Source organism: Pistacia vera, unplaced genomic scaffold (assembly GCF_008641045.1).
Source record: "Pistacia vera cultivar Batoury unplaced genomic scaffold, PisVer_v2 Contig423, whole genome shotgun sequence".
Classification (NCBI taxonomy): domain Eukaryota; kingdom Viridiplantae; phylum Streptophyta; class Magnoliopsida; order Sapindales; family Anacardiaceae; genus Pistacia; species Pistacia vera.
The window spans coordinates 162,759-174,770 of NW_022196250.1; the positions used below are offsets into that span (position 1 = coordinate 162,759).

At 36.0% G+C, this 12,012-nt stretch overlaps 2 protein-coding genes across 2 annotated transcripts in view; both read left to right on the forward strand.

The window, feature by feature from the left end:
- Nucleotides 1-1,794: 1,794 nt before the first annotated feature.
- LOC116142974 (trafficking protein particle complex subunit 1) lies at nt 1,795-4,796 on the forward strand. The gene is made up of 5 exons (XM_031428389.1): nt 1,795-2,012; nt 2,158-2,386; nt 2,673-2,787; nt 3,939-4,057; nt 4,546-4,796. The coding sequence occupies exons 2-5, from the start codon at nt 2,163-2,165 to the stop codon at nt 4,607-4,609; spliced, it is 522 nt and encodes a 173-aa protein (XP_031284249.1). The 5' UTR covers nt 1,795-2,012; nt 2,158-2,162; the 3' UTR covers nt 4,610-4,796.
- Nucleotides 4,797-8,075: 3,279 nt separating this feature from the next.
- LOC116142989 (aspartate--tRNA ligase, chloroplastic/mitochondrial) overlaps nt 8,076-12,012 on the forward strand; it is a 28,965-nt gene continuing 25,028 nt past the window's right edge. The window contains 3 exon segments of the mRNA XM_031428410.1: nt 8,076-8,154; nt 9,453-9,507; nt 11,692-11,746. Of these exon segments, the coding sequence (XP_031284270.1) occupies nt 8,076-8,154; nt 9,453-9,507; nt 11,692-11,746 (189 nt within the window).

Here is a 12,012-nt window from a genome sequence, read left to right on the forward strand (position 1 = left end):
ACTGGTGATCTACGACAATCCCTAAAGTAATTTACATTATATGTTGAATGTGGTGCAAGAATCCTCTGTATACACAGGAGCTCCAATTAGGAACTTGGTAAATTGTTTTTAGTGGAGATTGAAATATATTATGGATTTTGATATGTCTCTTTTTACCAACACCCATCAACTCCCTGATAATGATGCATTTATAATTGTCAATTTGTTGAGCATGTCAAGTACATTGGCAGCTAGAGCAATTAAAAAGATTTAGGAAGTATTGTTATTATGAATCAATTGTTTAGAGATTTCCATTGGGAAAAAAAATCCTGCAAATGACATGTAATGCATCATTAATCTGGCTGAGTACGCTAGACTGAGGTTCTTTCAAGTTTATTTTTAGACTTTTTTGTTTTCTGACTCCTGATGCTCTTAGACACCTAAAAGTCTTGTGATATTGTTGGTAGCACTTTTTTTTTTTTTTTTTTTTTCTTTCTTTCTAATTTTTCATATTCAGACATGTTTTAGAAAGTAGAATGGCAGTTTATTTTATTCTTATGATTCAATGAATGATAATAAACTAATTACTTGCAGGTGTGAGCTGTTTAATACATCTCTGGATCAATATGTAAGGAGTATTGCCTAGTATTTCAGGTAGCATCCATGATCAGTTGAAGGTTTTGCAGCATTTAATTGAGGTTTGATTTCTTTAACAGTTTTGTTATTACAGGCAATGAAAAAAATATGATTTAATTTTTATAAACTTCTAACATTAATTTTTATTTGGGCAGAAATTGGGAGATCTACTTGTATTGACTTAATGTTGGTTTCCGCTTTCCACTTGTGGAGTTGTATTTACACAATTTCTTTTTTTGTTTTCCATTGGGACATATTTAGTTATTTTGTTGTTTTCCATTGGGACTTATTTAGTTATTTTGTTGTTTTATTATGAAATTTTATTTTTCTTTCATTTCAAACTTTTATTTGTATCAATTTTTAATGTATTGTTTGTAGTGGTCAATGATATGTATGAATGTTTAATTTTTATTTTGGATATGTATTGTTTATGTTTACAATTTAATCTATGAAAAAAAATAAGTTTTATCCCAAAAAAAGGGAAAACTGGTTCAAAACCGGTTAACCGGTTTTTCTCCTAAACCGATTCGGTTTAGGTTCAGGAATTTTCTTGAACCGAAAAACCAGTTTGATTAAGAAAAAACAGTTAACCAGTTCGGTTAACCACGTTTGAAAACCCCTACCAAACACACTCTTGATCATACCTAACCTAAAGCTTTTCTAAATTTTATTGCAAGTAATTTATCCTATGGGCTTTTTTATTGTCATACATGGCAAGTGTTTTTAAATATAATTAGGGTTTGTTTCTTATGCAACTCATTTGAATAAAGCTTATAAAAGAAGAGTTTTTTAAACTAGAATTTATGAAAATACATCTTTTATGAAAATTTTGTTAATCATTTGATTAGAAAGATGTAATTTTTTTCTATTATTAATTTATTTAAACATGTTTCGATATAAAGAATAGATCGAGTCAAAACTACAAAATAGAAAAAAAATTATTTTTATAATTTTAACGCTTTAAATAAATTCAAAAAGAATTTAGGAAAGAAATTTAAATATTTAATAAGCCATAGAATAGCTTTTTTTTTTTTTTTAAATTCGTATAAGACACTTTTAAATACAACCAATTAACTTAAAAAAAAAAAATAAGTGTAAGACAGCATTAAAACCGAGAGTGGCCGCAAGGGTACAACAGTAAAATCACGGTTGATTTTATCTACTTCTGTAAATTTTCTGAAATCCCCTCCTTCGAAGCGTCACCGGCTAAATCAATAAACAGTCGTAATTAAAGACAACCTTCTTAGCATTCCCTAATAATTTCCACAAAGTAGCTGAATTTGAGACCATTTAATCCCCAATCTTCACCCACGATCTCTAAACCCCAATCACTTGTTGATAATTTGAGTGATCTCAAACCTAATCACCACTCAAAGTAGACTCAAATTTCGGTTTCGGTAAGCATCGATCTCTGTTCTGATATAAATTAGACTTTCAATTATTCTGAAATTTCAATTTATCAATCTCTTATGTGATCTGGTTCAAGCGAAATCACCATTTGAGATATTATTTAGCGGACTTCTGAAGAAATTTATCGAACAGGCAAAATGCAGTTCTTTGGAAGCGCAGAGATCAGTCCATCACCGCCAGTGCCGACGACCTCCGGCAACAATGCTCACATGATGTACGTGTTTAATAGGAACGGTGTGTGCTTGCTTTACAGGGAATGGAATCGCCCTCTTCGCACACTCAACGCCCAACAAGATCATAAGCTCATGTTCGGTCTCCTCTTCTCTCTCAAATCATTGACGGCCAAAATGGATCCCACAAGGTATTTGTTTCTGTTTCCAATGAAATGGTAAATATGTATCATTTACATGTCTCTTAATCTACCAATTTATAATTTTCTGCTTCTAAGTTTAATTTTCTGTTTAGATTGATAAATGTTCATATACTTAGGATGATAGATGAGTGCTATATTGGTTTTATCTTATACCTCGAAGCTAATTATTGAAAACATCATGGACTTTATAATTTATGGATTCTTTGTATGATATTGGTATAATTTACTTCATCATTATCATCATCATCATTATTATTATTGTTATTATTTTCAGTGCAGAGAGGGGAAACCTGGGGGTGCCTCAATTACCTGGACAAGGTTGTTCGTTTCACAGTTTTCGTACTAATACATACAAACTTAGTTTTATGGAAAGTCCATCTGGTCTAAAGGTTAGTTGTAATATATCTGGTATTTATTACTTTTTATCAGAAAGAAATATATCTATTTTTTATTATTGAATCATAGGATGTGCTTAACTGTTGATTAATTTTTTGATATGATAATGTGCTTCAAACCTTCAATTGAAGATCTCAATTATGTGGGATTTACTGTTGTGCTTTTGTAGTTGAAACAGATTTGGGGCTTGATATTGGTTGAGATGGTGTCTGAAGAAATTTTAATATTTGAGTTGGGCTTGAAATTGTTAAAAAGTCAGTTGCTTTAGAGGAAGGGTTCTCCAATACCAGTGTTCTTGGCTATCTGCTTACACGATATTCCTAGTAATGCATTGTACAACTATTAAAGTTGGCTTTACATTTCACTGTCTTTTCTTTCAAACAAGCAAGGCTTTCATTGAGTTTTACCATAATATTTTCATGGGAATCAAACAATTGGGATATGAACATATATGGATAAAAATCAGATTTGCACTAGCTTCCCATAGACTAGAACAGATCAAATATTTATCATCAGATAAGGGGACATCCAGTGTTGGCGTTGAACCTGCCCAGCCCAAATTTTTGGATTACCAAACTGCCATATGGATTCAGTTAGCTTTATAAATGATGCTTTGCCTTAAAGAAGTTCAAGGAAATTAGACGAAGAATTTTGGTATCTAATTTAATTCCTTAGAATAAATAATTGATTTCTACAATGGGGATACATAGGAATCTGCTTAATCTTTAACATATCTGCATATTTTGGAATTGTTTTTTTGGCTGGTAAATCTTCAAGTCTTAGGTTGAACATTAAGGATGTGATTCAGAATTTGCTTTGTGGTCTGCTAATTGCTGGAAATTAAATTAAATTGGCAGAAATCCAGAAAGACCAAAATAAATTTGGTGAATAGCCAGCGCTTTTTATCTCAAACTTTATTGTTTTGGGTTTGATTGGGAAGAGTTGAGAAAAAGTTGCCACCTTGCATGAATAAATTAATTTGGACTATTTAGTTTGTTGTAATAGCATCAGGATAACCACTTGACATTTTAGTAGTAGTTTTGTTGCTAATGATTCATATCATGGAATTTTGTCCACATATTTCTTTAAGCTTTGTGCTCTTTAAATTTTATGTTATCATCATCGCACATTCTCTTCGATGCAGCTTATATTGATCACTCATCCTAGGACTGGTGATCTACGACAATCCCTAAAGTACATTTACAATTTATATGTTGAATATGTTGTCAAGAATCCTCTGTATACACCAGGAGCTCCAATTAGGTAACTTGGTAAATTGTTTTTAGTGGAGATTGAAATATATATTATGGATTTTGATATGTCTCTTTTTACCAACACCCATCCAACGTCCGTGATAATGATGCATTTATAATTGTCAATTTGTTGAGCATGTCAGGTACATTGGCACTAGAGCAATTAAAAGATTTAGGAAGTATTGTTATTATGAATCAATTGTTTAGAGACTTTCCATTGGAAAAAAAATCCTGCAAATGACATGTAATGCATCATTAATCTGGCTGAGTACCTAGACTGAGGTTCTTTCAAGTTTATTTTTACTTTTTTGTTTTTCTGACCTCATGATGCTCCTTAGACACCTAAAAGTCTTGTGATATTGTTGGTAGCACTTTTTTTTTTTTTTTTTTTTTCTTTCTTTCTAATTTTTTCATATTCGACATGTTTTAGAAAGTAGAATGGCAGTTTATTTTATTCTTATGACTCAATGATTTGATAAACTCATAATTACTTTGCAGGTGTGAGCTGTTTAATACATCTCTGGATCAATATGTAAGGAGTATTGCTAGTATTTCAAGGTAGCAATCCATGATCAGACCATATGAAATATGAAATATCTGGATTATTTCTGGTAGTCTGAACTGGTATGCTTGCTTGGGCACACCAATAGAATTGGTTTAGGTGTATGCTTATTTAATTTCCTGTCTGGTGGCAGCCAATTTCTGTTAAGACAGATTGTGAGGAGAGATTCTATCATTTTAGTTCGTTGAGAAAGAAGTTATGTTCATGCATACAATTTTTTAAAGTATTTTAATTCCTTGCCCTTATATATGATGAATTTGCATTGACGTAGCCTATTGTTCGGTTAACCTTCCTCCCAGGTTAAGGATGGAAGCAAAACCCCATCTATGAATCATTAGATATTTTAAAATTTGGATAGCTTCGATATGTTTGGTCAGTTAATCAATGTGCATCTCTTTATTGGTTGTTAGGTTGATGATTGATTATAAATCCTTCGTAGGCTTTGCGGGGTTCTATCTGATTTTTGGCTTTCTATTGATGAGTAATTATACATTTACACTTTAATTAAATGTTTTTGTTTAAATGAATAATGAAACAGAACCCATCCAATACTCTCTCCAAACAAATTGGTAAATTGCATGTGTCTTTCAAATCTCCCAACACCAAGTTCATGCATTTGATTTGATTTCAAGTCTCTCAATAAGAAGTTTTAAGTAGTGTTAAATTGGAGCGCTCTTCCTCCAAATTTGTTCGATAAAAAGTGCCAAAACCACTGGGGTTGGAGCGTACTACTGCTTAAATGCTAAACACTTAAAATGTCTTGATAAATTATAAGGTTTTTTTTGGATAGTATCAATTGAGGGACTTTCCAATTTTTATTTTTTTTAATTAAATTTTTTTTCTAATTATTGATATTTAATTTACTTTTATTTTATTTTTTGGTGCTTATAAATATTTTTGAAATAATAAAGAAATTCAATACTATCAAATCAGTTACCAAATTACGTACTTATCCTTACTAATGTTATGTCTAACTTATTATTGGATTATAATATATTTATTCTCTTTAGTTTGACTGGGAGGTAAGAAAGCAACCTTTTGGTTTAAATAATTTAAAAATGTTATCTTTACAAAGACTTATCCAAGAGAGTTACAAAGTGACGAGAAGAGAGAAAAAAAAAGAAAGAAGAAAAGAGAGAGAGAGAGAGAAATCATGAAGATTAAGAGTAAAATTGTCTTTGTATGCTCTTTTGTATTTGTCTTTGTAGCCTAGCAATTCTCAAATAATTTTGTCCAAACGTCAAAACATATGACATTTTTTGGGAGGAAATTTACACTCCGCGACTTCCCAAGTTTGCATTAAAAAAAATGACCTGAAATACTTTTCATTTTTTTTTTTAGTAAAAACTGACGTGCACACTTAGGATTCATTAAACATGTAAAACGGCTAAAGTGAAAGGATTTAAACATATGGGTAATACTATAATTAATGGAAGTTTGTTTAATTTTGAAAATAAAAAACCCCACCTTTCGAAATCACTTAATCGAGCAAATACCAAAAAAGACGAACGAACACCTTTGATTTCTCTACCATTTCCGACGACGAAAGTGCCTTATTCTGGCAAATATTCAATTCTAAAGCTTCCTTACACAAAATCATAGCTGTATTCAGAAGAGGAGGAAAACCCAACCCCACTCCAAATCCTAGACTCCGAGGGCGCGGCAGTTTCAAAGGGTGGATCATCCGATGAGTGAAGGTGGTCCAGATGCAGAGGAGATGACAACGAAACAAGAACAGAGAGAAGAATAAGAAAACGGTTTTGAAAGGAGGACGCCGACGAGAATTCAGGAGAGGAGAAGGATGTCGTGAAAATGATACGTTTTTTACTTGTTTTTTTTGAATTGGATGAGAAATTTGATTGATTTGTGCGAATTTGGGGAGATATAGTTAGTTTTATTGTTATGGTGGTTGTAGCGTTTTGTTGAGTAGTTGGCGGGCATTGGGGGTGCTTTTTTTGTGTTCAAGGATGAAGGAAAGCAAGGGAGGCCGTAGGGAGGTTGTTTGTGGGAGGTTGTGGGCTGATGGTAGGGGTGGCAAAATAGGGGCGCTAGACGGCTGCCCTACATATTGGCAAGGCTGGCCACGCACAACGTGCATACGCTGCGCGCGTTGTTCGTGGCAACCTTGCAATATGCAGGGCGCCCTCCAACCCCCCTATTCCGCCACCTCTTGCCCCATACCCCGGAAGCCATATCCCCCAAATTGGTAGCCTATTAGTTTTTTTTTTTTTTTTTTTTGCTGATATTTAGTCTATATTGATTGTGTAATTTTCCGAAGCGTAAATTACAAAGACTATGGGTTGGAGGTTGTAAGCGAAGGTACCGTACTTCCCTGTAAGGGTGATAGTTAAGTTGAGTTGGCAATGTTTTACGAAAATATTGTTTTTAAGGGAACAGAAGAAGGGTTTAGACTGATTCAAAGAGATTGATTCGTGTCATAATTGTGAACATCGAAGAAATTGGAAAAAGGCGTTCTGGGGCAAGGATCATTATATGTTGCTGCACTCAGTTAAAGCCAAAAAAAAAAAAACAAAAAAAAAAAAAAAAAGAAATGTGTTCTGGTGGATGGAAACCCACTACGTTTTGGGATGATGGAATATGCCCTTGATAGGCTTAAGATATGGGGAATTTCCAGATGCGGCAGAGCAAGAGAGAAAATAATAGTAAGGCAGCCAATAACTTTGCTAAAAGGTTTTTGGGGGGAAGGCGTTTATTATGGCGCCGCGTTTGGAGGAGAGTTAGAAAAAGGTGGGTATACCTCTTTAGAGAGGTTCAAGATATGTCTATTATGGTTCGTGCATTCGATCTTAATGGCTCCTGACTCAATAAAAGCCGGTAATATGGATGGGGTGAAGTTTGCAAGCAACAACTTCTTTAATGCTTATCCGTGGGGACGGGTATCATTTCAGCTACCATAGACTCCGTGCAAGAAGGACATGGCATAAAGTAGCGCCAATCTGTCGAGAAGAATAGACCAAGCATGTACAATTTGTTTGGCTTCCCATGGGCAATGCATGTAAATATTATAGTTTTTTGTTATATTTTTTGTGTTATATGTGTTTTAATTATGATATGACTTTGTTTTTTTACATATATACTTGGATGTATGAGGCCGTCCTTGTCTTGGCTAAGGCGGGGGGGGGGGGGGGGGGGGGGGGAGGATGAAGACTTCGGATGAGCGACCGCAATTTCCGTTTTTAATATGCATTGCTTTTTTAAATGTGGCTTAATTTGATTGATTTTTTTTTTCTTATTGCAGGGAGTGGTCCATCCCTTTCTCACCGCTACTAGGAGTGAAGCGAGAGAGGAGTATGTACATCATTCAAACCACTAGGGATGAAGCAGATGAGGATAGACCGCCTAATGAGAGCTAGAAGGGTTGTAGGCCACTGCTTGAGAATGTTGTTGACACCAGGATGATGAAGCTCCAATCGCAGGAGGGAGAGGAGGAGGATGATGAATAGGTATGCTGGAAAATCGGTACAACAAGTACCGCTTTGCCGAGGCGTTGGGGTCGGAGAATGAGGCAGTTGACCTCATAAACGGTATGTTTGAGAGTTTTACAACAACTGTTATGAGAGGTTTGAGAAGATGGAAAGCGAATGAAATGGTGGAGGAAAAGTTGTATGGGCGGAGAAAGTTAGTAGGGTGGAGGAATTTTGTGGGGTATTGAAAGTGGTTGAAGTGCAACCTAAGCATAAAGAGAGAGCCGAAGAGTAAGCATGTAATTTTTCCTTACACGACAGTAACGTAGGGAAAGAAGAGGAAAACGAAGAAAAAACAATGAAAGTTCGTGAAAGTGGAGAAGCAAAAATGGAGGCAGAGGGTAAGGAAAGGCGGAGGAAGTGGGGAAGTGAAAATGGAGGAGGAAGGCGGAGGAAGTGGGCAAGTGAAAACGGAAGAGTTAAAGGTCGATTTGTACAGTCAATAGATGAGGAAAAGAAAAAACTCTTCTATGCCTATTACAATGATTTGGAAGTGATGGGCATGCGAAGTGCAAGATCGGATTATCCCCGCAGTGGTTTGAAAAGATGTTGACAATGGGTAGGTGGGCTCGACAACTCGGTGAGTTATTTTCCCTTATTTTTCTTTCTGTTTTCTATGAGTATTGTATCTTATCACGTATTTTTATTGATGGCAGCACATCGTGTAATCCCACTTGAGGTACTTATTTAAGAGTTGTTTGTATTAGTTAAAAGTTTATGTTTTAACTTAAATTAGTTTGTATGTTGATTTGGTTGATTGTTGCCTTGAAATGGGTTGAGTTTTGGTGAAGTTGAAATTTAAACTTCGCCGGGGCGAAGAAGAAACTCGCCGCGGCGAGAGGAGATGTCATTGCGTAGGTTCTGCCCTATTTCGCCGAGGCGTCGAAAAGGCTTCGCCGCGCGAAGAGCCTAAAACAAAGATTCTTGAGTTTTCTAGGAATTCTTCTTTTGGGACACAATGACCATTCTACCCCTAATTAGTAGGAAAAGGTGGGAGTAAAATGAAAGGAAATTTAGTAGAGATTGTGTTTGAATGGGGGTGTAGTTGTAAAGAATCAAAGGATTAGATGGAATTTCCAAGAAAGGGCAGGGCAAAATGGAAATGAAGCTTTTAATATGAACTAAAAGAGTAAATGTAAGAAGCCCTTACTCATCTTTCATTCCCCTCTTCCATTGCCCATATTCTCTCAATTTCTCCACCCAATTTTCCAAGAGTTCTAAGGATTTAAAGGGGTTTTGAGTAGAGATTTCATCTAAAGCTTCCTAAGGTAAAATTCATGCTTTAGAGTGAATTTTCTTGTATTTATAGTGAGGTCTTATTGTGTTGTTGCTGCCCTTGTGGTTGTTTTGAGTTGTAGAGAAGAGACAAGTCCACAAAGGGAAGAAAATGCTAAGGACCCCATCTTGCACAAGGTAAGTAAATCCAACCATTGAGTTATGACTAAGCTTGAGTAGAGACGTATTTTAATTATGTATGTACATGGTATACCTACTGAAAATTGAGATGAGATGTGTGCTTGTCTTAGTAGTTGGGATTGATTAAATATGAGAAGTGTTTTGATATGTGTATTGAGAATGGATTTGAGATGAAGTTTGAGAGTTGTTGTGTAATCCTTTTGGAGTGCTTTTCTTGACAGGGATTATGAGTAATTGAGTGGTTTTTCCCCAATTTGGATGGCTAGAAAAATGAAGTTTAGTAGTATTTTTGTAGGGTGTTTATATGCACAGATGTTTTGAGGAAATGCCTAATGAAATCTGCCCTGTCACTGCCGTAACCTTTTCAGTAATTTTGAGTATCTTCGTTTCGAACTGGCTGAGACCAAAAAGAGAAGTTGTAGCCCTGTTTCTAAGCTTTGAAACGAGACGAAACCGTAGTAATCCGAGTGTATAGCATAAGTTTGGCCGTTTTAGTGTGACTGGTGCAGAATGACTGTTTTGAGGAAATCTTGTAATTGCATTTCATTAGTGCATTAGGGAGCAGTGATATCCTCTACACCTTTGTTTATACACTTGGAAGTAGCTTGAGATATATGTGAGAATGATATCAGCTACTTTAAGAGTTAGAGAAAGAGAATAGAGTAGGTTGTGCGATGGGGAACCCGTGAGTAATGGGTAGAGTATTCCGCATGTACGCCGCATTGAGGCGCGGCATGATACCAGATAGAGAGTGGGTGTAGCCCGTGAGAGTGCATGCGATGAGGGCTATACCCGAGTACCCGAGAGAGAGAGTTATACACTCACCTGCCAAGGGTTCGAATCCTGCATAACCGTTCGCGGCTAGAGTGAATGAGTCACGTAAGTGGGAGTGAGTCCCGGCCGTGCCCCCGGTAAGATGGGGTCGTTGATTCATGAAAGGTTATGATAAAACAGGAAAAAGAGAGAAGTGCCCAAAGAGAATTGAACGAGGAGTTGTAAGGAAGAATTAGAGAAAGAGAGTTACGGGGCTAGTATGAGTAAGAGGATTTACTTACTGAGCATTATTTTAGTGCTCACCCCGTTGTTTTCCCCATGTTTTGCAGGACCTAGGTGAGGCACGTCGTGGATGTCGGCGTGCGAGGAGATGGCTACACTGTCCCTGATTTTTTGATGACTTTTGTAACGTTACATACTTTTGTGTAAAAATTAAAGTATGTAATATATTTAATAAAGAAAAATTTGGGCCCATTTCTTATGTTATTTTATATGTATTTCATTATAAGTTTTTGAGGAGTATGGCTATTACACATCGATGATGTATTGGCACTTATGAGGCGAGACAGAGCAATAATTGTGATATTCTGTATTCGCACTGTGCCATCACTAATGTGGCTTTTGGCCAACGCTAGAATTACATATACATTTTAATGAAAAGACCATTGGTAGGTGCAACAAGGGAGGCAAGTGAAAGATTGGCCATAGATGACTTCGACGGTGTCCTTGATATTTTCAGTTTGTGACAGGATGATGCAGTATTTACGGGGAAAGGCCCAAACATGGCAACAGTTGGGCAAATGTTAAAAGTATACTGCATCATGAGCATCAAGGAATGCATTGGATAACCGTCGTCGCGTACTAGAGAGGCTTGCTGTAGATCTTTGACTGCAACCCTAATATTGTCGAGAGGGCAGTTGGAGATGGATGTGTAGCCACTGTGTGTATTGTTCCTACTACGTTGCACGACAGCGGGATGTTTCAACACCTCGGTGATGAACTATGGACGGGAAAGTGGCTACTCGAGCGCTTTTCCCGTCCCTACAAATGAGTCAAGGTAAATTTTGTATAAAACTCATAATACAATTGTTTATAAGCTGATTATAATGCTAATGTCTTCCTCCTATTGTAGTGCTGATTGCAGGGCATATGCACTGAAATTATTGAGTTCAACATGACTAACACCCTGATGGATGGCTTGAAGACAAACAATGAGTAACTGTCGGGAGCGTTAGGCGGTTAATGCTTCCTGGGCATATGAATCCCTTTTATAACCAGAACCTAATCCAAGTCATTGTTGATGCTGTCATCAAAGGTATGAAGTTGGACTTAGAATTTTGTAGTTTAGTGATGCTGCTATTGGTTGTCTTAATAATGGATTACTGAATTGATCACTGGTGTTGTTAGGCGTCAGGCTGTTGATACTTGGGTTGTGATGTTGTTGCTGATGTTGATGCTGAAGGTGTGTCGATAATTTTGGAGGATAGAAGTGGCTGAAGAGAATGATGAAGAGGGGGATGGACTACTGGCCCTGCTTTTTTTCGGTGTATATAGGAGATTTATTTGTTAATATAATGTTGTATTGAATGTGACTGACCAATTTTCATATTAATACAAAAGCAGTTCAGTTATTTCTCTCCCTTTTTTAGTTTGAGTTTATTAGTATTCTTTGTTACATGACATTGATGTGTTGATCAATTAGGTTGTCAAATTCAGAGGAAATATGGA

Bases quoted from the DNA above. Each gene is read 5' to 3' on its own strand.
- LOC116142974 (XM_031428389.1), top strand. From the start codon at position 2,163: ATGCAGTTCTTTGGAAGCGCAGAGATCAGTCCATCACCGCCAGTGCCG. The intron at 2,387-2,672 runs GTATTTGTTTCT...TATTATTTTCAG, and splicing joins GCCAAAATGGATCCCACAAG to TGCAGAGAGGGGAAACCTGG. The intron at 4,058-4,545 runs GTAACTTGGTAA...ATTACTTTGCAG, and splicing joins ACACCAGGAGCTCCAATTAG to GTGTGAGCTGTTTAATACAT.